A 26131-nucleotide genomic window follows, 5' to 3' on the forward strand; every position below is an offset into this window, starting at 1 on the left:
AATAAATAATTAAAATAGAATTAATAAAAACATAAAAACAGGATCACAGCAGGTGTATTATGGGGCGCCATTGCAGGATGGATATCACTCAGTGTTAAAAGCCATGGAATAAAAGTATGTTTTTAAGAGAGATTTAAAAACAGGAAGAGAGGAGGCTTGTCTAACACTCAGGGGTAGGTCGTTCCAGAGCTTGGGAGCAGCAACGGCGAAAGCTCTGTCACCTCTAAGCTTCAGCCTTGTGTCAGGGACCGTCAACAGCAGCTGATCGGCTGATCTTAAGGATCGGGTGGGGCAGTAAGGCTGAAGGAGGTCGGAGAGATAGGTTGGCGCGAGGTTGTTTAGACATTTAACAACAAATAAAAGGAGTTTAAAATGTATTCGGTAACGCACAGGGAGCCAGTGAAGGGACGCTAAAATAGGGGTGATGTGCTCACGTCTGCGTGTCTGTGTTAGCAGACGAGCAGCAGAGTTCTGCACGAGCTGCATAACAACATGTGAAAAGTGAAGCGCTGTGAATACCTTCCGGATGCACTATGGTTACCTTAAATAGGAAAAAAGAATACAACGCTCATGCGGGGAGAGCGGTAAATAAATGAACTTGAACTTGAACCATGCCCATGTAAGAAAGGTGAAAATGCATGAATAATATCATAATAATTTGAAAAATACAAACGTTCACAATTATGAATAAATAAATACATAGATAACATCAAATAAAAAGCAAAAGCTCATATAAGAGACTAACAGTGAATTTAAAAACTAAATAATAAATATGTGGATACTGTAAAAAATATTACAAATAAATACAGTGTAAAATAGCAGACACTGACTAATTCATATTCCCCCTGGTTTTTAGTTACCAGTGATCTATATCAAGTCTGTATGTCGTTGAAAGCCCAAAATGCATCTTAAAGTTACATTTAAATTGTATACATAAATGTGTGTGTGTGTGTGTGTGTGTGTGAGTGTGTGAGAAGTTGCTGTTTTCCTTTATTTTGTTCTCTCCTCTCCTTTGGGAAATGTGGGGCTCTTTAACTGTGTTTGGAAGCTGTATGATTGCTATTTATTGCTTGTTTGTGGTCTTCTTTCTTGAACACACTAAAGTAGTTGTTGACACAGCGCTTAAACTTAGTTTTACCATCAGGTTGGTGTTTATTTTCACTTTTGGGCTTGCATCTGTCTTTTTTTTTGTCTTGTCCCCCCGTCCACTGCCCTCGTCCATTCTTGTCCTTTGTCACATAGGTGACTAAATCATCCCCAGGACTGATTTAAGATACCTGAGGGGGACATTGATTTAAAATGTGTGCATACACTCTACAGTTAAAGGGATTATCATCTTTTCTCATTTTTTCCCCTCAGTTTTTAATGTGTTTTTGTGTTTGTTTGTTTTGCTTTGTGTGTATCAGGCTGGTTTTCGATTATAGCCAATCATGGTGTTGAGAGGGAGATGATATGGATGTTGTCCTCACTGTGCAGACAATCTTCACGTATACTGTAGATGCTCACATAACACCAGGAGTAAATTAGTCAATGCCCTGGAGAGAACAGGGATTGTATCCTGTGTCTGTTTATTGTCTGCGGCTGAGCTACTCTCGTGGTGTGAGTGCGTGTGCATGTGTGTGTTATGAATACAATAATCAATGTATTACTTGAATCAACTGCAGGAAAACACCACCTTTAAACTAGTGCATTTGCTGCTGCACTCTCGCAGGTAAATAAACCCATTGTGTACTCCAGTAGCGGTTTTAGGCAGATTTCTCTAGGGCAGGTGGGAGGGGCGCCCTAAGGATGAGGGGGAAAAATGTATCATATTGTAACGACCTGGTTGCCAAAAGTGGGCCTTTGTCCCAGAGCACCATTGAAGCTGGCCTTATATTGTAAAAAAAAAAAATAATAATTTCCAAAACTTTTATGCCGCTCTACTACAGTTCAGTTTAAGGTTAGTTAATATTATTGTTAAGATGACAAGAGTGGATGAGATCCGCCCGGAGTTCCTTAAGGCTCTGGATGCTGTAGGGCTGTCTTGGTTGACAAGACTCTGCAGCATCGCGTGGACATCGGGGGCAGTACCTCTGGATTGGCAGACCGGGGTGGTGGTTCCTCTCTTTAAAAAGGGGAACCGGAGGGTGTGTTCTAACTATCGTGGGATCACACTCCTCAGCCTTCCCGGTAAGGTCTATTCAGGTGTACTGGAGAGGAGGCTACGCCGGATAGTCGAACCTCGGATTCAGGAGGAACAGTGTGGTTTTCGTCCTGGTCGTGGAACTGTGGACCAGCTCTATACTCTCGGCAGGGTCCTTGAGGGTGCATGGGAGTTTGCCCAACCAGTCTACATGTGCTTTGTGGACTTGGAGAAGGCATTCGACCGTGTCCCTCGGGAAGTCCTGTGGGGAGTGCTCAGAGAGTATGGGGTTTCGGACTGTCTGATTGTGGCGGTCCGCTCCCTGTATGATCAGTGTCAGAGCTTGGTTCGCATTGCCGGCAGTAAGTCGGACACGTTTCCGGTGAGGGTTGGACTCCGCCAAGGCTGCCCTTTGTCACCGATTCTGTTCATAACTTTTATGGACAGAATTTCTAGGCGCAGTCAAGGCGTTGAGGGGATCCGGTTTGGTGACTGCAGGATTAGGTCTCTGCTTTTTGCAGATGATTTGGTCCTGATGGCTTCATCTGGCCAGGATCTTCAGCTCTCACTGGATCGGTTCGCAGCTGAGTGTGAAGCGACTGGGATGAGAATCAGCACCTCCAAGTCCGAGTCCATGGTTCTCGCCCGGAAAAGGGTGGAGTGCCATCTCCGGGTTGGGGAGGAGATCTTGCCCCAAGTGGAGGAGTTCAAGTACCTTGGAGTCTTGTTCACGAGTGAGGGAAGAGTGGATCGTGAGATGGACAGGCGGATCGGTGCGGTGTCTTCAGTAACTCGGACGCTGTATCGATCCGTTGTGGTGAAGAAGGAGCTGAGCCGGAAGGCAAAGCTCTCAATTTACCGGTCGATCTACGTTCCCATCCTCACCTATGGTCATGAGCTTTGGGTTATGACCGAAAGGACAAGATCACGGGTACAAGCGGCCGAAATGAGTTTCCTCCGCCGAGTGGCGGGGCTCTCCCTTAGAGATAGGGTGAGAAGCTCTGTCATCCGGGGGGAGCTCAAAGTAAAGCCGCTGCTCCTCCACATCGAGAGGAGCCAGATGAGGTGGTTCGGGCATCTGGTCAGGATGCCACCCGAGCGCCTCCCTAAGGAGGTGTTTAGGGCATGTCCGACCGGTAGGAGGCCACGAGGAAGACCCAGGACACGTTGGGAAGACTATGTCTCCCGGCTGGCCTGGGAACGCCTCGGGATCCCCCGGGAGGAGCTGGACGAAGTGGCTGGGGAGAGGGAAGTCTGGGCTTCCCTGCTTAGGCTGCTGCCCCCGCGACCCGACCTCGGATAAGCGGAAGAAGATGGATGGATGGATGGATGGAAGATGACAAGAGGTCAATTGCAACTGTAGGGCGAGGTCCTAAGAAAAAAAATTGCCTCACCATGCCTTACTGCAAGCTTTATAGCTTTGAAAGACAAAATAATTTTCTCCCGTCGTCCTAATGCAGCAAGATCTTGGTCAAACTGTGTTACTATCTGGACTTGTGCACCTCTTCTGACTCCACAATGACGCAACATCTGAAAGCTCCTCGGGGTAACAAAGAGGGTGTTGGTTTACCATCTGAAAGCCTTAATGAGTTGCTTTTTCGTCTAACAGGGAATTGTGAAACTGAGACGCTTCCCGTATAGCGCTCCGGTTTGTCCTCAGGCTTATATTTACACACTCGGGATACATTAGGAAAAAGCTAGCATTACAAATTAATGCTCAAAATCTTTTAAATCATACTTGCAGAGACTGATTAGTGAAGTGGCGATATTGCAAAATAACGCCTGGATATAAAAAGGAAAAAAGATCAATAAATAGATCTAAAATTAGGTGTTTATTTTTAGTTCACTGTATTAAATCCGTGTTTCTTAACAAAGGGGTCATTTTTAGGTTGCGAGCGCCCACTAGAGGGCCGCCAAAAATATGTTTCTCAACTGTGTACTCAGTTGTAGTAATACACTTTTCCAGCACTTGTGGCAGTAATGACAATCTCAAGCAAGCATAAGACGTCTGGAGCAAAAGTCATAGAAAAGTTTCTTAAGCGCAGAAATTTGGACTAAAGTGGTAAAACTGTATTTTTTATTTGCACTTACATTTTTGTGACAGTTTAGTTAAGAAGTATTATTATGAATTTAGTTTATTTATTTCAGTACGCCATTATTGTATGTAAATGTAATTTTCGTCAGTTACTTATGAGTCCCTTCTTATTTTTCTGATCAGCTTGACCTAAGCCTAAGGTTTATGTGTATGGATCATATTTTTCATGCTGTATAATATATTTCATAATGTAATTATATAATTATTGACTACAATCAAAATCAAGAGTAAGATTATTAATTCAGTGATAATATTTGAGTGGGCCCTGGGACCCTCTGTGGTAAACAAATTTGGGTCCCGTGGTCAAGAAGGTTGAGGACCCTTGTAATAAAATCATACATTTTAATCTAATGTATTACATAAATATGTTTGTTTTGAATTACTGCAAATGTACAGGAAAATGTAAAATAATATGGGCCCTGCAAAAAATCAAGCATACTGTAGCTATGGACACATATTGATTGGCAACATTAAATTGGCCCTAGTGTGTGAATGTGAGTGTGAATGTTGTTGGGCCCTGTGATGAGGTGGCGACTTGTCCAGGGTGTACCCCGCCTTCCGCCCGATTGTAGCTGAGATAGGCTCCAGCGCCCCCCGCAACCCCGAAGGGAATAAGCGGTAGAAAATGGATGGATGGATAGTTGAATAATTTTTAAACATAAACAACATGACTGCAATATATGTATTGCATGCTGTAAATCACAAATGGCTATTCAGATAAAAGAAGTTAGCGAATAGAATAAACATTGTTTGTATTCTTTATGATTTTTGCATTTGGAGCAGTTAGAAGTGGAGAAGGTGTCGAAGAGACAGAAATTGGCTATAAAATCCAAGGCAAAATCCACTGAAGCAGAAACAAAAAGGAAAATGCAAGCTGCTCAGAAATTTGCCAGGAAGGCTCATGTGAGGTGTGGTTGGTGTTTGTTTCCTGTCAGTGCTCTTGTTTTGGGTCCATTTCCTGCTTGGTTCCCTGAGTGCTGTTTCCCCTCACCTGCTGCTGATTTGCAGCCTGGCCACACCTGTTGTCAATCAGCTGGCTGCTATTTATGCCTGCCTCGCCCTCCAGTCAGGGTTAGATGATTGGTTTCCTGGTATCCTGTTTGCTGTCTCCTGTCTCCTGGTTCTTGTTTTCCCATTTTCTTTTAAAGTTAAAAAGGTAAAGTACACACTAGGTGTGGTGAAAAGTTAAGTTAAAGTTAAAGTACCAATGATTGTCACACACGCAGTAGGTGTGGTGAAATGTGTCCTCTGCATTTGACCCATCCCCTTGTCCCACCCCCTGGGAAGTGAGGGGATCAGTGAGCAGCAGCGGTAGCCACGCTCGTGAATCCTTTTGGTGATTAAACCCCCAATTCTAACCCTTGATGCTGAGTGCCAAGCAGGAAGGTAATGGGTCCCATTTGTATAGTCTTTGATATGACTCGGCCGGGGTTTGAACCCACAACCTACCGATCTCAGGGCGGACACTCTAACCACTAGGCCACTGAAGAGGTTAAAGTTAAAGGTTTTGACATTAAAGTCATGTTTTCTTGCGCTACACCTGCCATATCTGCATCTTTGGGTTCACCGCAAACAAATCATGACAGTAATGTGTGAGTGAACCAATTGTGTAAATAATGTAAATAACTCGATGAACCATCTGTTGCTGTGAAGTGAACACTAGTAAGGTTGTTAATACTGTAAGGTGTAGGCTAACCCAAGGGTTACCACCCTTCTCCCCCCACCAGGGCACCGACCTGGCCTGGCTTGACCTGCAGCCCCCAGACCCTCCTCTAACCTACTTAGTGGCCTAGTGGTTAGAGTGCCCGCCCTGAGATCGGTAGGTTGTGAGTTCAAACAATGAATTAAACAATGGATGTCCGCTAACTTCTTGCAACTCAACGCCAAGAAAACGGAAATGCTGATTATCGGTCCTGCTAAACACCGACATTTATTTAATAATACCACCTTAACATTTGACAACCAAACAATTACACAAGGCGAATCAGTAAAGAATCTGGGTATTATCTTCGACCCAACTCTCTCCTTTGAGTCACACATTAAGAGTGTTACTAAAACGGCCTTCTTTCATCTCCGTAATATCGCTAAAATTCGTTCTATTTTATCCACTAGCGACGCTGAGATCATTATTCATGCGTTCGTTACGTCTCGTCTCGACTATTGTAACGTATTATTTTCGGGTCTCCCTATGTCTAGCATTAAAAAATTACAGTTGGTACAAAATGCGGCTGCTAGACTTTTGACAAGAACAAGAAAGTTTGATCATATTACGCCTATACTGGCTCACCTGCACTGGCTTCCTGTGCACTTAAGATGTGACTTTAAGGTTTTACTACTTACGTATAAAATACTACACGGTCTAGCTCCGTCCTATCTTGTCGATTGCATTGTACCATATGTCCCGGCAAGAAATCTGCGTTCAAAGAACTCCGGCTTATTAGTGATTCCCAGAGCCCAAAAAAAGTCTGCGGGCTATAGAGCGTTTTCTATTCGGGCTCCAGTACTATGGAATGCCCTCCCGGTAACAATTAGAGATGCTACCTCAGTAGAAGCATTTAAGTCCCATCTTAAAACTCATTTGTATACTCTAGCCTTTAAATAGCCCCCCTGTTAGACCAGTTGATCTGCCGTTTCTTTTCTTTTCTCCTCTGCTCCCCTTTTCCTTGAGGGGGGGGGCACAGGTCCGGTGGCCATGGATGAAGTGCTGGCTGTCCAGAGTCGGGACCCGGGGTGGACCGCTCGCCTGTGCATCGGCAGGGAACATCTCTGCGCTGCTGACCCGTCTCCGCTAGGGATGGTGTCCTGCTGGCCCCACTATGGACTGGACTCTTACTATTATGTTGGATCCACTATAGACTGGACTCTCACAATATTATGTCAGACCCACTCGACATCCATTGCTTTCGGTCTCCCCTAGAGGGGGGGGGGGGTTACCCACATATGCGGTCCTCTCCAAGGTTTCTCATAGTCATTCACATCGACGTCCCACTGGGGTGAGTTTTTCCTTGCCCGTATGTGGGCTTTGTACCGAGGATGTCGTTGTGGCTTGTGCAGCCCTTTGAGACACTTGTGATTTAGGGCTATATAAATAAAGATTGATTGATAAAAGATTGAATCCCCGGCCAAGTCATACCAAAGACTATAAAAATGGGACCCATTACCTCCCTGCTTGGCACTCAGCATCAAGGGTTGGAATTGGGGGTTAAATCACCAAAAATGATTCCCAGGCACGGCCACCGCTGCTGCCCACTGCTCCCCTCACCCCCCAGGGGGTGATCAAGGGTGATGGGTCAAATGCAGAGAATAATTTCGCCACACCCAGTGTGTGTGTGACAATCATTGGTACTTTTCAGTTTTTTTCATTAAGTTCAAATCACATGGACATAGTTCAAATCATAAGTTCAAATCACATGGACATAGTTTTGTAGAATGACCTTAAAAACAGTACAACACTCCTGTCACTGACAAGATAATTAGACCAAAATCAAATGTCTACTGTAGAGGACGCTGGTTTTCCAGAATATACAAAATAAGAAGTCCGGACCCCCTGTCCTTAGCTTTCTCGAAATGTGGCACCTAAAACCATTTAGTTGAATATCCCTGCCATATACCTTCCAAGCTATTTTTAGATGGGCGCTATTTTTTGACTACCTCTCTCAGCCACTGTTAGGACACTCGCCCACTTAAATCAATTAGTTGGAGGGCGCAGTGGTAATAACCCACGGGGCCGTGGGTCTCAGTGATGATTATAGGAAGCACACTGACTGATTGACAGGACGCTGCAAATATGTCTTTTTTGTTGATGGATAGACTGTCAATTGAAACATGTTTTTATGTGATTTCGACATTCTTAATTCGCTGCTTTTGTAGATCTTAAATGTTCACACCTGCACAATTCAAAAGTCATTTATTAACAAGCATACTCAGCAGCAACAGATCCAATGTTGTAATAACGTTAAAGGCGTACTGAAATGCGATTTTCTTATTTAAACGGGGATAGCAGGTCCATTCTATGTGTCGTACTTGATCATTTCGCGATATTGCCATATTTTTGCTGAAAGGATTTAGTAGAGAACATCGACGATAAAGTTCGCAACTTGTGGTCGCTGATAAAAAAGCCTTGCCTGTACCGAAAGTAGCAGACGATATGCGCGTGACGTCACAGGTTGTGGAGCTCCTCACATCCGCACATTGTTTACAACCAGCAGCGAGAGCGATTCGAACCGAGAAAGCGACGATTTCCCCATTAATTTGAGCGAGGATGAAAGATTCGTGGATGAGGAAAGTGAGAGTGAAGGACTAGAGGGCAGTGGGAGCGATTCAGATAGGGAAGATGCTGTGAGAGGCGGGTGGGACCTGATATTCAGCTGGGAATGACTAAAACAGTAAATAAACACAAGACATATATATACTCTATTAGCCACAACACAACCAGGCTTATATTTAATATGCCACAAATTAATCCCGCATAACAAACACCTCCCTCTCCCGTCCATATAACCCGCCAATACAACTCAAACACATGCACAACACACTCAATCCCACAGCCCAAAGTACCGTTCACCTCCCCAAAGTTCATACCGCACATATATTTCCCCAAAGTTACGTACGTGACATGTACATAGCGGCATGCACGTACGGGCAAGCGATCAAATGTTTGGAAGCCGCAGCTGCATGCGTAGTCACGGTACCGTGTCTGCGTATCCAACTCAAAGTCCTCCTGGTAAGAGTTTCTGTTGTCCCAGTTCTCCACAGGCCAATGGTAAAGCTTGACTGCCATCTTTCGGGAATGTAAACAATGAAACAACGGCTGTGTTTGTGTTGCTGCAAACGGCCTCAATACACCGCTTCCCACCTACAGCTTTCTTCTTTGCTGTCTTCATTGTTCATTGAACAAATTGCAAAAGATTCACCAACACAGATGTCCAGAATACTGTGGAATTTTGCGATGAAAACAGACGACTTAATAGCTGGCCACCATGCTGTCCCAAAATGTCTTCCACAATCCGTGACGTCACGCACTGATGTCATCATACCGAGACGTTTTCAGCAGGATATTTCGCGCGAAATTTAAAATTGCACTTTAGTAAGCTAACCTGGCCGTATTGGCATGTGTTGCAATGTTAAGATGTCATCATTGATATATAAACTATCAGACTGCGTGGTCGGTAGTAGTGGGTTTCAGTAGGCCTTTAAGGAGCAAATTGCTCAGTCAGCATTTATTTCGCCGATGAGTTTATTGTAAGCAACAGTACGGCAAGTGTAACACCAACAGCTGAGTAGTACAACCAACATTTTAGGTTGTGAGTTCAAACCCTGGCCGAGTCATACCAAAGACTATAAAAATGGGACCCATTACCTCCCTGCTTGGCACTCAGCATCAAGGGTTGGAATTGGGGGTTAAATCACCAAAAATGATTCCCGGGCACGGACACCGCTGCTAACCCACTGCTCCCCTCACCTCCCAGGGGGTGAACAAGGGGATGAATCAAATGCAGAGGACACATTTCACCACACCTGGTGTGTGTGTGACAATCATTGGTACTTTAACTTTAACTTAAAGGGGAACATTATCACCAGACCTATGTAAGCGTCAATATACAGGTAAAAGCCAGTAAATTTGAATATTTTGAAAAACTTGATTTATTTCAGTAATTGCATTCAAAAGGTGTAACTTGTACATTATATTTATTCATTGCACACAGACTGATGCATTCAAATGTTTATTTCATTTAATTTTGATGATTTGAAGTGGCAACAAATGAAAATCCAAAATTCCGTGTGTCACAAAATTAGAATATTACTTAAGGCTAATACAAAAAAGGGATTTTTAGAAATGTTGGCCAACTGAAAAGTATGAAAATGAAAAATATGAGCATGTACAATACTCAATACTTGGTTGGAGCTCCTTTTGCCTCAATTACTGCGTTAATGCGGCGTGGCATGGAGTCGATGAGTTTCTGGCACTGCTCAGGTGTTATGAGAGCCCAGGTTGCTCTGATAGTGGCCTTCAACTCTTCTGCGTTTTTGGGTCTGGCATTCTGCATCTTCCTTTTCACAATACCCCACAGATTTTCTATGGGGCTAAGGTCAGGGGAGTTGGCGGGCCAATTTAGAACAGAAATGCCATGGTCCGTAAACCAGGCACGGGTAGATCCAGGGTCAACGCAGCCGTCTACCAGCAAGTTTTAGAGCACTTCATGCTTCCTGCTGCTGACCTGCTCTATGGAGATGGAGATTTCAAGTTCCAACAGGACTTGGCGCCTGCACACAGCGCAAAATCTACCCGTGCCTGGTTTACGGACCATGGTATTTCTGTTCTAAATTGGCCCGCCAACTCCCCTGACCTTAGCCCCATAGAAAATCTGTGGGGTATTGTGAAAAGGAAGATGCAGAATGCCAGACCCAAAAACGCAGAAGAGTTGAAGGCCACTATCAGAGCAACCTGGGCTCTCATAACACCTGAGCAGTGCCAGAAACTCATCGACTCCATGCCACGCCGCATTAACGCAGTAATTGAGGCAAAAGGAGCTCCAACCAAGTATTGAGTATTGTACATGCTCATATTTTTCATTTTCATACTTTTCAGTTGGCCAACATTTCTAAAAATCCCTTTTTTGTATTAGCCTTAAGTAATATTCTAATTTTGTGACACACGGAATTTTGGATTTTCATTTGTTGCCACTTCAAATCATCAAAATTAAATGAAATAAACATTTGAATGCATCAGTCTGTGTGCAATGAATAAATATAATGTACAAGTTACACCTTTTGAATGCAATTACTGAAATAAATCAAGTTTTTCAAAATATTCTAATTTACTGGCTTTTACCTGTATACCTTGATGTTGCAGGAAAAAGATCATATATTTTTTTTACCGATTTCCGAACTCTAAATGGGTGAATTTTGGCGAATTAAACGCCATGCATAGATATGCAGAGGTAGGTAGACCATTCATTATACACATGCAATTCATGATAAAAATGTTCAAGTGTAAGCTTTTACTTTGTTTTCTAGGTAGCCTCCACCCTAATCATTTCACAATGTATGTGTTTTTTAGCTGGATCCAGAGAACACCGGTTACATCGCAGTGGAGAACTTCACCAGCCTGGTGGAGCACCATGAGCTGCAGCTGGACCCCTCCAAACTGGACATGCTGCTAGCGCTGGTGCAGAGCAATGAGGAGGGCCAAGTGTGCTACCAAGAGCTCATAGAGCTGGTGAGTGCAAACCACCACCACGTATCAATGCACAGGCTGTTAAACGTTTCCAGTCCTGGCGGTGTACACACACACACACACACACACACACACACACACACACCTAGTCTTGTCAGATCTCAGAAAGGTTAGGGAATTGATTCAGACGGAGGCGGTGAGCTGCGGCGTAGCGAAAATTGACTGGTCTGTTCAGGTCGTCGTACTGCAAAAGGGAGGATTAATCTTGGCGATGTTTCCTTAACGTGTGGGTAAAGGTGGATAGTTAACCTCGCAACACCTTTTTAGAGAGTAGAGTAGTGTGGCAACAGTGCGCATTATAATGAAAAATTAAGTCTGCGCAACAATCAGCAACAATTTGTGGTTTCCTCTCATAAAAATGCAAGTACAAAATGTTATGAGGTTACCTTGAAGTAGGACAATTGTAATCTGTAATTGCCACGGCAACTCCTACATCAGGGGTCACCAACGCGGTGCCCGCGGGCACCAGGTCGCCTGTAAGGACCAAATGAGTAGCCCGCTGGCCTGTTCTAAAAATAGCTCAAATAGCAGCACTTACCAGTGAGCTGCCTCTATTTTCTTAATTTTATTTATTTACTAGCAAGCTGGTCTCGCTTTGCTCGACATTTTGAATTCTAAGAGAGACAAAACTCAAATAGAATTTGAAAATCCAAGAAAATATTTTAAAGACTTGGTCTTCACTAACTGACAAAGAAACAGATAACAGATTTGGTGTCCAGTTCAAAGTGTGACATGATTTATTTAAAAATTTGAGAGTCGACTTTTGTATTTTACATGAGTTATTATTTGTACAAACATGGTGCAAAGTAATTCATGATTTGTTTAAAAATGTTAGTGGCTAGCTAGTTAAAATGGGATATCGTGATTTCACAAGACTGTCTTAGAAGTGATCATTTGAAAATGTTCAATTTGAAAAATGGGCACTTAGAGAAAATATAAAAATAAAGTGTTGCATATTGATATTTATCTGTTTCTATATATATTTATTGTGAGAAATCATTAAGATGATCAGTGTTTCCACAAAGATAAATATCCTTAATTATTAATAATAACATAGAGTTAAAGGTAAATTGAGCAAACTGGCTATTTCTGGCAATTTATTTAAGTGTGTATCAAACTGGTAGCCTTTCGCATTAATCAGTACCCAAGAAGTAGCTCTTGGTTTCAAAAAGGTTGGTGACCCCTGTCCTACATCAACTTCCTAAACCAGGGGTGCCAAATGTATGGCCCAAGGGCCGGATCAGGCCTGCTAACAGGTTTTATCCGGCCTGCAGGATGAGTTTGCTAAGTATAAAAAATAACCAGAAATGTTTTAATGAAAGAAACAGCTGTTCTAAATGTGTCCACTGGATGTCGCAATAGCAATTATTTCTATCTTTGCAGACGATGCTACATATGTCAGTCGAGGAAAATGATCAAACTACATAAGTAACATCCTGTAATTTCATTTTGATATACTTTTTTTATCTTGATAGATTGAAAATTAACCCCAATGAGGTGACTGGTGAACATTATCACATAATTTATTCAGAAAATATAAATAACGACAAGGATAGAATACTATTAAATGCAACATGTAAGTGTAAAAAAAAATGTGTACATTTTCAGAATGTGCTTGTTCTATTTTTAAACAAAGAAAACAATCTGAAGTTGTCTTTATTTTTAAGTTATCGTGCCGTGGTTTTACCAGTCCAGCCCACTTAGGAGTAGATTTCTCTCCATGTGTCCCCCGATCTAAAATGAGTTAGACACCCCTGTCCTAAACAGTATAATGGAATGAAATAATAATCCTTATCGTCCAATACTTTTTGGGTGCAAGGTGTTAGTTACAACAAAAGAAAAGCTCTGCATGAGACACTGAGGCACTTATCCAAGCGCATGTACTACCTTTGATTACAGTAGGCTGCCTTTGATGGTAGCAAGTGCTAATCGAAGCTAATTTGCCACCTCTCTGCCTCACATAAGTGAGAATTAGTCTGATATATACAAGAGAATGCATATAAATGTAGCGCGCCTCTTGCAATATGATGTAAATATATGCAATATAGGCCTGCTAATAATAGAAGACGGAATGTTAATTGGAAAGAGGCTGTTGTTTCTGAAATTCAACACTTTAGTATTTAAACGTTTTATTAGTCGCTTGGAGTGTATGATGAATAAATATTGCTCTCTTTGCGTCATTAAGGTATTCAATGAAATAATAAATAAATACTACTTATACTAATTCAATTAGTATACTGCACAACACAGCAGCGACAGAATCAATGTTGTAAAAGCGATAAGGAGCAAACTGCTGAGCAAGTAGCAGAGCAGCCAGCATTGTACACAGCTATTACTTTTTGTGCAAAATATAAAACCTCATTTTAGAAGGTTGCCTACAGCCACAGCTGTTAAAGCCAACGATTTGTAGCCCTGTGCTATTTAAAGGGTTTCGGTGGTTAATTGCTTTTGTAGACCATGTACTCTGCAATTATAGGTGATCATGTAGTTAATTGAATAGAGGCGTTAATTGGGACATTTACAGTAAGTCAAATGTCTACTTTTGCAGAACAATCCAATATTCTATAACTATCAGTGTTGGTAAAAACGGCGTCAGTGCCCACGTTAGAGATGCGCGGTTTGCGGACACAACCGCGGAGTCCGCGGATTATCCGCGGATCGGGCGGATGAAATTAAAAACAATAAGATTTTATCCGCTCGCGGGTCGGGTCGGGCGGATTAATTAGATTTTTTTTTTTTTTTTTGATTTTTTTTGCGGGTGGCAGTTAAACCAATTCGGAAATATATATACATAGTTAAATGTTGTTACCCACATACGAAAAACGAGCAGGCACCTGCTGCATATGCCACAACAGAAGAAAAAAAAAGAAAAGAGATGGACACTTTTACGGAGCGGAGAAGGGACGCCTCGCCGGGGTCCGGGACCGAGGCCCCTTCCCCCGAGAGGGCCCCACCGGGAGCCGTAGCTGAGGCGATCCGCGAGAAGGGCCCGACGCACGTCCAGGGTCACTACCGCGCCCACCGCACCGACACCCCGCCTCGTCCGCTTTCGCAGTGCGCTCACGAAAGGGGTGGGGCTCACCCTGGTTGATATAGAGAGCAGGACGGTGGCCATGGAATTTCATTTAAGGTTTGTGATAAACCATCAAACTCATTCGTTAAAAGGACTCTATAGTAATATAAAGCAAATTTTTCTGGACATTATCATGCAAGAAAAGTTTATTTTTGGGATCGCGATCACCGCGTAATGATTTTTAAAGGTTGCATTACATTATTAACTGTCCCATGTGATCAGCCAGTGCGATTGGAAGTCCATGCTCAATTATTGCCTCCGTAAATAAAACTTCGGCATTTATCACATCCAAAGAATCTGTTTGGGCGACGAAAAACGTTGAAAGTTTTCCACTTGTATCGCTAGCAACGGCATTAGACTTGTGTTTTTTTGTCCCAACGTGGTCTTTTACATCGCTAATTCCTCCGTGTCCGATCGAAAAATCTTGTCTGCACAAGGTGCAATTCGCGTAGTTTTCACCCTTTTTTTTTTTTTTTTAATTAATATTAGATATATAACAACGGGCGGATGACGGGCGGGTGCAGTTCTGATCAAACGTTACATCGGGTGGATGGCGGATGGTTGACGACTTTCTGACGCGGTTGCGGATGAAATAAATTGCCTATCCGCGCATCTCTAGCCCACGTGCATGCATCGTAAGTCCGTTTCACAAACCACATACTTACCTGCTTAACCAGAGGCGTAGCATAAACATTTTTTTTGTAAGTTTCTCTGTGTAATTGAGTGGAGAATACATAAAGTTTGAGAACTGGTGCAGCTGACCTGATGATAAACTAGTTTGAGAAGAATCTTTGCGTATTATTTATAAGACTATACAACTTTTCAGTTTTGTAATTATTGACTATTGTGTGTGAAGTCCTACTTTAGGTTCAATTAAATTTAAGAATTAGGTAATCTAGTTAAGATAAATGTTATGATGTTTGATAAAATGTTGATGAAGGATACTTTATTTGATTTATTTTACTTGTATTTTTTTATTGCAATGCTTGTCGGCTTAAATGCTCTTTTGTGTCTTTTTACCTAAATTTAATGATGTTACTTTACAGATTTCTTTTCATGCATTTTTTATTTCTATGCATATCATATGGCACACCTCAATCTAAGAGTTCAGATAAGTGCCAAATGTTCTAAAATAATGTATAGAGTGTTTTTATTCTTCAATCAGTTAATATAAACATATTTTACGTTGAAGATGTTATCGAACATAATAGCGTATAAAATAGCGAAATGAAATTTAGGTAACAGAGTTACTAACTCAATTACCTTTTGGGAGAAATAATTTGTATCTATAACTAATTACTTACTTTTTAATGTAAGATGACCAACACTGATAACTAATACATTCATTCCTATAAAAGTGGAATAACATTTGTGTGGATGTATTTATCCAGTTAATGTAGTCACTCAATTGCCTTGTTATGCCTACTGACTTGCACAGCGACTTCAAATTTGATAATAAATTGAAAGCATATTAAAATGCTGCTGTGACAATACCTTGACTTTGCAGACAACGTGTGAGGTCATTATAATACTGTGACATTTCCAAGCAGGTCATCAGCAAACAATCAGCAGTGCCCTTCTCTCTCTCTCTCTCTGTCTCTCTCTCTCGTCCTCTTATATCCATCCCTGGTTCTTCTCTGACTCCATCAGTCACTTTCCAGACACATTTATAAGTACCACTCCCTAATTTGTGACAAATGACAGCCTTTTATTAGAGCCGGTGTCTTTTATTGATGTCATTTAGCGGGCGCTGCACGTTGTTTGAAGTCAAGTGTTTGTGTGTGTGCGTGCGACACGTGACAGGCGATGATGACACCAGTAATACACGTATTGTCAAATCAATATCTCTCAGGCAGTGTCAGTCAACACAGCATTGTTATTTTTTTTGTTATGCCAGACTTGTTGACGCCACTCATGTGTTGGATCCTATTGGAATGTGCAGGCGTACTTAATTTTAGATTATACAGTATATCACAAGGGAAAATACACTTGAGTATACTTTAGAGTAGTCAGTGTACAAACCCTGTTTCCATATGAGTTGGGAAATTGTGTTAGATGTAAATATAAACGGAATACAATGATGTGCAAATCATTTTCAACCCATATTCAGTTGAATATGCTACAAAGACAACATATTTGATGTTCAAACTGTACTGCAGGCTGTACTGCATCAACAAGCGACATCAGTGTGTAAAGGATATCACCACATGGAGTCAGGAACACTTCAGAAACCCACTGTCAGTAACTACAGTTGGTCGCTACATCTGTAATGCAAGTTAAAACTCTCCTATGCAAGGCGAAAACCGTTTATCAACAACACCCAGAAACGCCGTCGGCTTCGCTGGGCCTGAGCTCATCTAGGATGGACTGATACAAAGTGGAAAAGTGTTCTGTGGTCTGACGAATCCACATTTCCCAAATTGTTTTTGGAAACTGTGGAGGTCGTGTCCTCCGGACCAAAGAGGAAATGAACCATCCGGATTGTTCTAGGCGCAAAGTTGAAAAGCCAGCATCTGTGATGGTATGGGGGTGTATTAGTGCTCAAGACATGGGTAACTTACACATCTGTGAAGGCGCCATTAATGCTGAAAGGTACATACAGGTTTTGGAGCAACATATGTTAAAATCCAAGCAACGTTACCATGGACGCCCCTGCTTATTTCAGCAAGACAATGCCAAACCATGTGTTACATCAACGTGGCTTCATAGTAAAAGAGTGCGGGTACTAGACTGGCCTGCCTGTAGTCCAGACCTGTCTACCATTGAAAATGTGTGGCGCATTATGAAGCTTAAAATACCACACCGGAGACCCCCGGACTGTTGAACAACTTAAGCTGTACATTAAGCAAGAATGGGAAATAATTCCACCTGAGAAGCTTAAAAAATGTGTCTCCTCAGTTCCCAAACGTTTACTGAGTGTTGTTAAAAGGAAAGGCCATGTAACACAGTGGTGAACATGCCCTTTCCCAACTACTTTGGCACGTGTTGCAGCCATGAAATTCTAAGTTAATTATTATTTGCAAAAAAAAATAATAACGTTTATGAGTTTGAACATCAAATATCTTGTCTTTATAGTGCATTCAATTGAATGTGGGTTGAAAAGGATTTGCAAATCATTGTATTCCGTTTATATTTACATCTAACACAATTTCCCAACTCCTATGGAAACGGGGTTTGTACAATTTGTATAGCAGTATTGATTTGTGAAAAAAGGTCAGCACTTGTCTGAATAGTTGGCAACACATGTCCAAAATGCTATTTATCTACGATTTCAAATGTATAAAAAAGCCAAACATATGTGATCTTGTCATTGTTATCTAGCACTGCCTTAACCAGTGACGTGCGGTGAGGTTGATGGCTGGTGAGGCACTGACTTCATCACAGTCAGATTTACAAACATATGAACCCTAAAGAGTATCTTATTCACCATTTGATTGGCAGCAGTTAACGGGTTATGTTTAAAAGCTCATACCAGCATTCTTCCCTGCTTGGCACTCAGCATCAAGGGTTGGAATTGGGGGTTAAATCACCAAAAATGATTCCCAGGCGCGGCGCCGCTGCTGCCCACTGCTCCCCTCACCTCCCAGGGGGTGATCAAGGGGATGGGTCAAATGCAGAGGACAAATTTCATTACACCTTGTGTATGTGTGACAATCATTGGTACTTTAACTTAACTTTAACTTTACACATACAAACTGTAGCACACAAAAAAGCACATTTAATAAAAAAAAAACCTTATTATGGTCTTACCTTTACTTAGAAATTAAGTCCATGCGCCGCAACTAAAGCCCTCACTTAAACTTTCCACGTGCAAGATTGAATCTATTTAAAAAAGTGTAACCGAGGGTTTATAAATGTCGCCTATACTGTATGAAACTACAAAATAACAAACACGGAGGCTCCAGTTTACACGAGGACCACTTTATTTACCTTCTTTCAAAAACCTCCGCAACATGACATCACTTCCACTCTTAGCGCCTTCAAAATAAGAGCTCAAGGCATATACTGTATAACAGCGCATAACAGGAACTTAACATCACAAAGAGGAAAGCCCATGAAAATAGGTTAAAAAAGTTATTTAATAAGAAGCCAAAAAGTGCAAAAACAATCATGTTCGTGTTGGAGGAGTTGTGAATTAGGTACACCTGCAGTCTGCAGGTGTACCTAATGTTGTGGCCCTGCAGTCATTCACAACTCCTCCAACACCAACATTATTGTTTTTGCACTTTTTGGCTTCTTATGAAATAACTTTTTTAAATAGATTCAATCTTGCACGTGGAAAGTTTAAGTGTGGGCTTTAGTTGATATAACACTCCCGTCAGGGGGTGCATTCTACGGCGGGGGTGCAGGAGGCGGGATTACTGCGAGCCTCAGCCAGTGCGTCTTTTGCAGCCGTTTTATGATCGCTCAGCACAAGAAATACGTTACACACATACAGTTGTTGACAAAATACACTGTACATTATATACCTCAGCTAACTAAACTATGGAAATGTATAATATAGTTCATATAGCAATACGGTCTCACTGCACAGCAGGCCAGCCCATGAAAATAGGTTAAAAAAGTTATTTAATAAGAAGCCAAAAAGTGCAAAAACAATCATGTTCGTGTTGGAGGAGTTGTGAATTAGGTACACCTGCAGTCTGCAGGTGTATCTAATGTTGTGTCCCTGCAGTCATTCACAACTCCTCCAACACCAACATTATTGTTTTTGCACTTTTTGGCTTCTTATGAAATATTTTTTTAAAATAGATTCAATCTTGCACGTGGAAAGTTTAAGTGTGGGCTTTAGTTGATACAACAATTCTACGGCGGGGGTGCAGGAGGCGAGCCTCAGCCAGTGCGTCTTTTGCAGCCGTTTTATGATCGCTCAGCACAAGAAATACGTTACACACATACAGTTGTTGACAAAATACACTGTACATTATATACCTCAGCTAACTAAACTATGGAAATGTATAATATAATTCATATAGCAATACAGTCTCACTGCACAGCAGGCCAGCAGTTAGCCGAGTCATTGCGCAATCCATGTTGCGGCACTGAGTGACGTGCCTCAACTGGCTGCTGTTCACCGCACCGTCTCTTCTCAGTATTTGAACGGCAAATGTGAAAATTCAGCGATTTTGAATAAAAATAATTTAAAACTGGTGAAGTTAAATGGAAAATAACTTTATAGTATAATCACTGGATACATATAACAATTTAATTTTTTATTTTTTTTTTTACATTTTTTTTCTTTCCATGATGGCAGGTGAGGCCCCGCCTCACCTGCCTCTAGTGACTGCACGTCACTGGTCTTAAGCCTCTTGGTCATGCATGGAACTCACCAGTGAGCTTGTGGATGTTGGAGACATGGCTCTCTTCCACATTTATTCCGCTTGACTATGCGCCACAGGTCCTCAATTACGGGTTCAGGTCTGGAGGAGTAATTCTTCATCCCATCCATCACCTTCAGCGTGTATCATCTTGAATATATGTATCATTTTGAATATTCAGCTCCAAATATCTTCTGCAATTTCCGTTGATTCTACACAGTAACACTTCTGCACTTCTGGAAATATGCAAAAATTGGAAAGAGATGTGATGTTTATCATTCACAATCTTTATGTATGTTTGGCTTTTTTATACATTTGAAATCGTAGATAAATAGCTAACAATTGAGTCAACAGATCAAAGGTTCTCTGTTGGACACATTATACCCTCTAAAAAACATTCAGTAACAGTCAACAATATTCCATTTACATGTTGTGACCTGAATATCAAACAAATAGAGTGATATTGTTAAAAGTGCTAATGCAGACGGCTTATTTTAGCGATAGCAGTGAGCTAATGCTAGCTTATGCTGATATTGTTGACACACTGAGCCGACGGCTGTGTCTGCTTTTGTCTCAAACTTGCTAAAAGTAAATTCTAGATCATAATTCATGCATCTGTCACCTGTTAGTAGACAAATGTGGGCATGGACCGACAGGCTGGTCGACTTTGACATCTGTCAATACAGAAAACCATTGCATCTAATAGAGAGCCAAATACTAGAGTCCATGAACATTGCTCCAAAGTCAGGATTTTTTGTTGATTTAATGTGCATACAAAAGTAAACATTGACAGGTGCAAAGGCAGCAATATATGATAAAACAAGAAAGCAGCTAAAGAAGGACTTCCCTATTCATCCCCGAAAAAACCCGCCAGGTGAACAGCTGATTTTTCGACTTCCGGTGCTGACGTAAAACAATCCGCGTCCCATATGTGACCATAGGATGAACAAATACACTACGGTACTAAAACTGTAATGGACCGTAGCAGTTAGCTTCTACAGCTGGGTTGCCCAAAGTGTGGCACAGGGGCCATCTGTGGTCCGTGACTTGTTTGACATCGGCCTTAATCACATTACAAAAAACAAAAAATACAGATCTCATTTGCACCCCTGGTGGTGAAAGCTATTAAAATTAGGGTGGTCCCCAAAAGGAGGGATTTGTCATATTGACTGTGTGTCGGTTTTAAAAGTGCTCTCCCTCTGGCCAACATATGAAATAACAAGTGTTTGTAAACATTTGAAGTGCTGCCCCTCTGGCCAACATATGTAATAACAAGTGTGTGTAAGAAATTGAGATGCGCCCCCTTTGGCCAAAATTAGTTTAAAAAAAAAAAATTAAATATGTATATAGAGACATACTGTAGTAGCTTTAAGTAAATACAATTAAAATTAAAAACCAATTACAAACAAAAAAATTCTAAATAATTAACTAAAAGCTTACCTTTTTATATTTGCATAGTATGTGTATATTATTAATGTTATAAATACAAATCTTTATATATCTAGAAAGGGTGGTCCTAAAGTGGTAGGCATTTTTCTCAGGTCTCAAGAAGGTAACAAATAAAAGGAAAGACAAAATCTGCAACATGCACACAATTAGGTGCAAAGTTTAGAAGCGATTTGGGAAGAGGAACAGAAAACTTGATTAAACTGTTGCAATATGCAAAGACTGTAAAACCGCACTGAAGTACATCAGTGGCACGTGAAGCAATGGCAAGGCTCTATAAGCTAGCTCAATGTCACAACAGGACAAAGACACGGGTATCTAAGGCTTCTTTCAAACAAAACTTGTCCATAACTCAGCTTGAGGCAAGGTAATAACGTCTTTAATAGCCTGTTTTATTGTTAAAGACTTGAGATCGCACAGTTTTGTGGTTAATGAGGGCTTTTGGGACATGGTAAATATCGAAGCCTTGGCCCAAGACACCAATAACTTCTGACAAAATACGTACCAGAGCTGTGTAATGGAATTAAAGGATTAAGTCAATTTGCGCCAATAGTGAAAACTAAACAAGGACCTGTATCAGATTCCATCCATCCATCCATTTCCTACCGCTTATTCCCTTCGGGGTCGCGGGGGGTGCTGGAGCCTATCTCAGCTACAATCGGGCGGAAGGCGGGGTACACCCTGGACAAGTCGCCACCTCATCGCAGGGCCAACACAGATAGACAGACAACATTCACACTCACATCCACACACTAGGGCCAATTTAGTGTTGCCAATCAACTTATCCCCAGGTGCATGCCATTAAATTACATGTAATCGGATCAGATTGAATCAGATCGAATTCTACCAAATCAAGTGAAATCATATTTTCAAATGTCTTCTGAATTGCATTCTCCATGTATCTAGATAGGTATCAAATCAATCAATCAATCAATCAATGTTTATTTATATAGCCCTAAATCACAAGTGTCTCAAAGGGCTGCACAAGCCACAACGACATCCTCGGTATAGCCCACATAAGGGCAAGGAAAAACTCACCCCAGTGGGACGTCGATGTGAATGACTATGAGAAACCTTGGAGAGGACCGCATATGTGAGTAACCCCCCCCCCCTCTAGGGAGACCGAATGCAATGGATGTCGAGTGGGTCTAACATAATATTGTGAGAGTCCAGTCCATAGTGGATCCAGCATAACAGTAAGAGTCCAGTCCACAGTGGGGTCAGCAGGAAACCATCCCGAGCGGAGACGGGTCAGCAGCGCAGAGATGTTCCCAACCGATATACAGGCAAGCGGTCCACCCCGGGTCCCGACCCCGGACAGCCAGCACCCCATCCATGGCCACCGGATCTGTGTGTCTCCCCTTCCACAAGGGATAGGGGGGAGCAGAGGAGAAAAGAAAAGAAACGGCAGATCAACTGGTCTAAAAAAGGGGGGCTATTCAAAGGCTAGAGTATACAAATGAGTTTTGAGGTGGGACTTAAATGTTTCTACTGAGGTAGCATCTCTAACTGTTACCGGGAGGGCATTCCATAGTGCTGGAGCCCGAATAGAAACCGCTCTACAGCCCGCAGACTTTTTTTGGGCTCTGGGAATCACTAATAAGCCGGAGTTCTTATGAACGCAGATTTCTTGCCGGGACATATGGTACAATACAATCGACAAGATAGGCTGGAGCTAGACCGTGTAGTATTTTATACGTAAGTAGTAAAACCTTAAAGTCGCATCTTAAGTGCACAGGAAGCCAGTGCAGGTGAGCCAGTATAGGCGTAATATGATCAAACTTTCTTGTTCTTGTCAAAAGTCTAGCAGCCGCATTTTGTACCAACTGTAATCTTTTAATGCTAGACATAGGGAGACCCGAAAATAATACGTTACAGTAGTCGAGACGAGACGTAACCAACGCATGAATAATGATCTCAGCGTCGCTAGTGGACAAAATGGAACGAATTTTAGCGATATTACGGAGATGAAAGAAGGCCGTTTTAGTAACACTCTTAATGTGTGACTCAAAGGAGAGAGTTGGGTCGAAGATAATACCCAGATTCTTTACTGAGTCGCTTTGTGTAATTGTTAGGTTGTCAAATGTTAAGGTGGTATTATCAAATAAATGTCGGTGTTTAGCATCATCATCTCAAACTGGGAAGATGCACACTTCTACTACAGTAGTGCCTGAACTTACAAGTATTTTGAGATACCAGCTGTCTCCCGGTTTTTTATTCATTAAATTGCAAGCATAAACGTGAGTATGTTGCGTGCCCTCGCTATGAAGAAGAATTGTAATTACGAGCCTCCATGAGAGTTGGTGAAGCAAATGCAAACCTTGAAATATTCACCTGAAAACAGCCAGTCTGAGGTCTTTTCAAAGGCATATTACATGGTTAAATTGTGATGTGGGGGGGGGGGGGGGGGGGGGGGGGGGCGAGCATGGAATTTGTTTATTTCAATTAATTTTAATGGGGGATATTGATTTATGATACAAGTGTTTTGAGTTACGAGCTCAGTCATGGAACCAACTGAGCTTGTTAGTTGAGGAACTACTGTATTTCACATTGTACAACAAGTTAATGTTCCCTGTGAAATGTGATTTTTGGCTTTTTTGAGGACTGGATATTTTAATTTTTTCAATTTATTTATTTTTAGGGGTAAAATTGTGTTTTTCAGTGAAGTTTTACGGTACTCAAAGACCTTTTGGGACAAATTATTAACAAAAAACTGAGGTACCACTGTAGGCCTATTCACGTTTGTGCATTACTATATACAGTTTGTCATTTTTGTGGTTATTTAATGGAGAAGCAAACTCCATTTATGTACTTTTTCATATCTCCAAACCCAAAACCAGTGAAGTTGGTACGTTGTGTAAATCGTAAATAAAAACAGAATACAATGATTAGCAAATCCTTTTCAACCTATATTCAATTGAATAGACTGCAAAGACAAGATACTTAACGTTCGAACTGGTAAACTTTGTTATGTTTTGCAAATATTAACTCATTTGGAATTTGATGCCTGCAACATGTTTCACAAAAGCTGGCACAAGTGGCAAAAAAGACTGAGAAAGTTGAGGAATGCTCATCACACACTTATTCGGAACATCGCACAGGTGAACAGGCTAATTGGGAACAGGTGGGTGCCATGATTGGGTATAAAAGCAGCTTCCATGAAATGCTCAGTCATTCACAAACAAGGATGGGGCGAGGGTCACCACTTTGTCAACTAGTGCGTGAGCAAATTGTCAAACAGTTTAAGAACAACATTTCTCAATGAGCTATTGCAAGGAATTTTGGGATCTCACTATCTACGGTACATAATATCATCAAAAGGTTCAGAGAATCTGGAGAAATCACTGCACGTAAGCGGCAAGACGGTGATCTTTGATCCCTCAGGCGGTACTGCATCAAAAACCGACATCAGTGTGTAAATACGGTCAGTAACTACAGTTCGTTGTTACATCTGTAAGTGCAAGTTAAAACTCTACTATGCAAAGCAAAAGCCATTTATCAACAACACCCAGAAACATCGCCCGAGCTCATCTAAGATGGACTGATGCAAAGTGGAAAAGTGTTCTGTGGTCTGAGGAGTCCACATTTCAAATTGTTTTTGGAAACTGTGGACGTCGTGTCCTCCGGACCAAAGAGGAAAAGAACCATCCGGACTGTTATAGGCGCAAAGTTCAAAAGCCAGCATCTGTGATGGTATGGGGATGTATTAGTGCCCAAGGCATGGGTAACTTACACATCTGTGAAGGCACCATTAATGCTGAAAGGTACATACAGGTTTTGGAGCAACATATGTTGCCATCCAAGCAACTTTTTTTTAATGGACGCCCCTGCTTATTTCAGCAAGACAATATTCCATTGAATTTAAGTTGAAAAGGATTTGCAAATCATTGTATTCTGTTTTTATTTACGATTTAAACAACGTGCCAACTTCACTGGTTTTGGGTTTTGTACTAAAAATAATGCACTTTTGAGCACTGTAATGATTAAACCATGAAAGGAGGCTTTGACCAGGCAGGCAGGAGGTGGTCTGGAAAAAGGTGGACTCTCATTTTAAAAGGATTTGGGCAAGAAAGAGGGTGAGTATCTGGGTCAGAGTGGAATCAGCACTGGGCTGGTATGGTTTAGAATGAGTCACAAATGTGCCACACGGGTGTGTTAGTGTGTCACTTTGCAAGGTCATTGGCCCTCGTGTTTAATGTGTGTCAGTAAAATTCAGGGGCTATCACCTGACCAGATGTCGCATATGTGTCATTGGTCATGGCTGACTTTTTTGTCTTTGAGAGAAAGAGGCTTCCGTGGCCATTGAAAGCACATTTTTGCGTGTGTCTGTGTGTTATGGTTATTACTAATTAGCATTGAGCTGGGAGGTATTGAGCGTGCGCTGTGGTTAATTAATCCATCAAGGACAATCGACTATCGCTGAGAGCAGCATGTGTAAAAGACAACACGCGGACAGTAGAAGGCTCCTCACACTTACCCACACACACAAATAGACACGTGCACACCTGCTGCTCACCATTTAGCCCATTCAGCTGTCCCTTGAGGCTGTTACTATATTTGAGCTTTTGCACTCCCACTTTCCAATGTGTGTTGATGGGGTTATTTTTTTATTCATGAGTTTGTCATATCTCATATCTGCCGTGTGTCTTCTAGCATCTCTGTTATCGTCGCTTTAAAAAGTCCAGTGTAGCTGTGTCAGACTGCAACACGCTTATTTTATCTCTTTTATTATGAATACATACAGGGGCGCCGAAAAGGGGGGGGGTAAAGGAGACGGATTCTAGGGGCCCATGATGGAGGGGGGCCCAGAGAGGCCCCTAATGATGATGAAATTATAATA

General features: G+C 41.7%; 1 protein-coding gene across 6 annotated transcripts in view; it reads left to right on the plus strand.

Moving 5' to 3' along the window:
* Positions 1-26131, plus strand: part of rhbdl1 (rhomboid, veinlet-like 1 (Drosophila)) — a 176499-nt gene that overhangs the window by 59370 nt on the left and 90998 nt on the right. For all 6 annotated transcript variants that reach the window (XM_061967637.1, XM_061967635.1, XM_061967638.1 and 3 more), the window contains one exon: positions 11278-11436. In XM_061967637.1, coding sequence (XP_061823621.1) covers positions 11371-11436 — 66 coding nt within the window. In that variant the 5' untranslated portion in view covers positions 11278-11370. The remainder of the gene's footprint in view (positions 1-11277; positions 11437-26131) is intronic.

This window comes from Nerophis lumbriciformis, linkage group LG11 (genome assembly GCF_033978685.3).
Source record: "Nerophis lumbriciformis linkage group LG11, RoL_Nlum_v2.1, whole genome shotgun sequence".
Classification (NCBI taxonomy): domain Eukaryota; kingdom Metazoa; phylum Chordata; class Actinopteri; order Syngnathiformes; family Syngnathidae; genus Nerophis; species Nerophis lumbriciformis.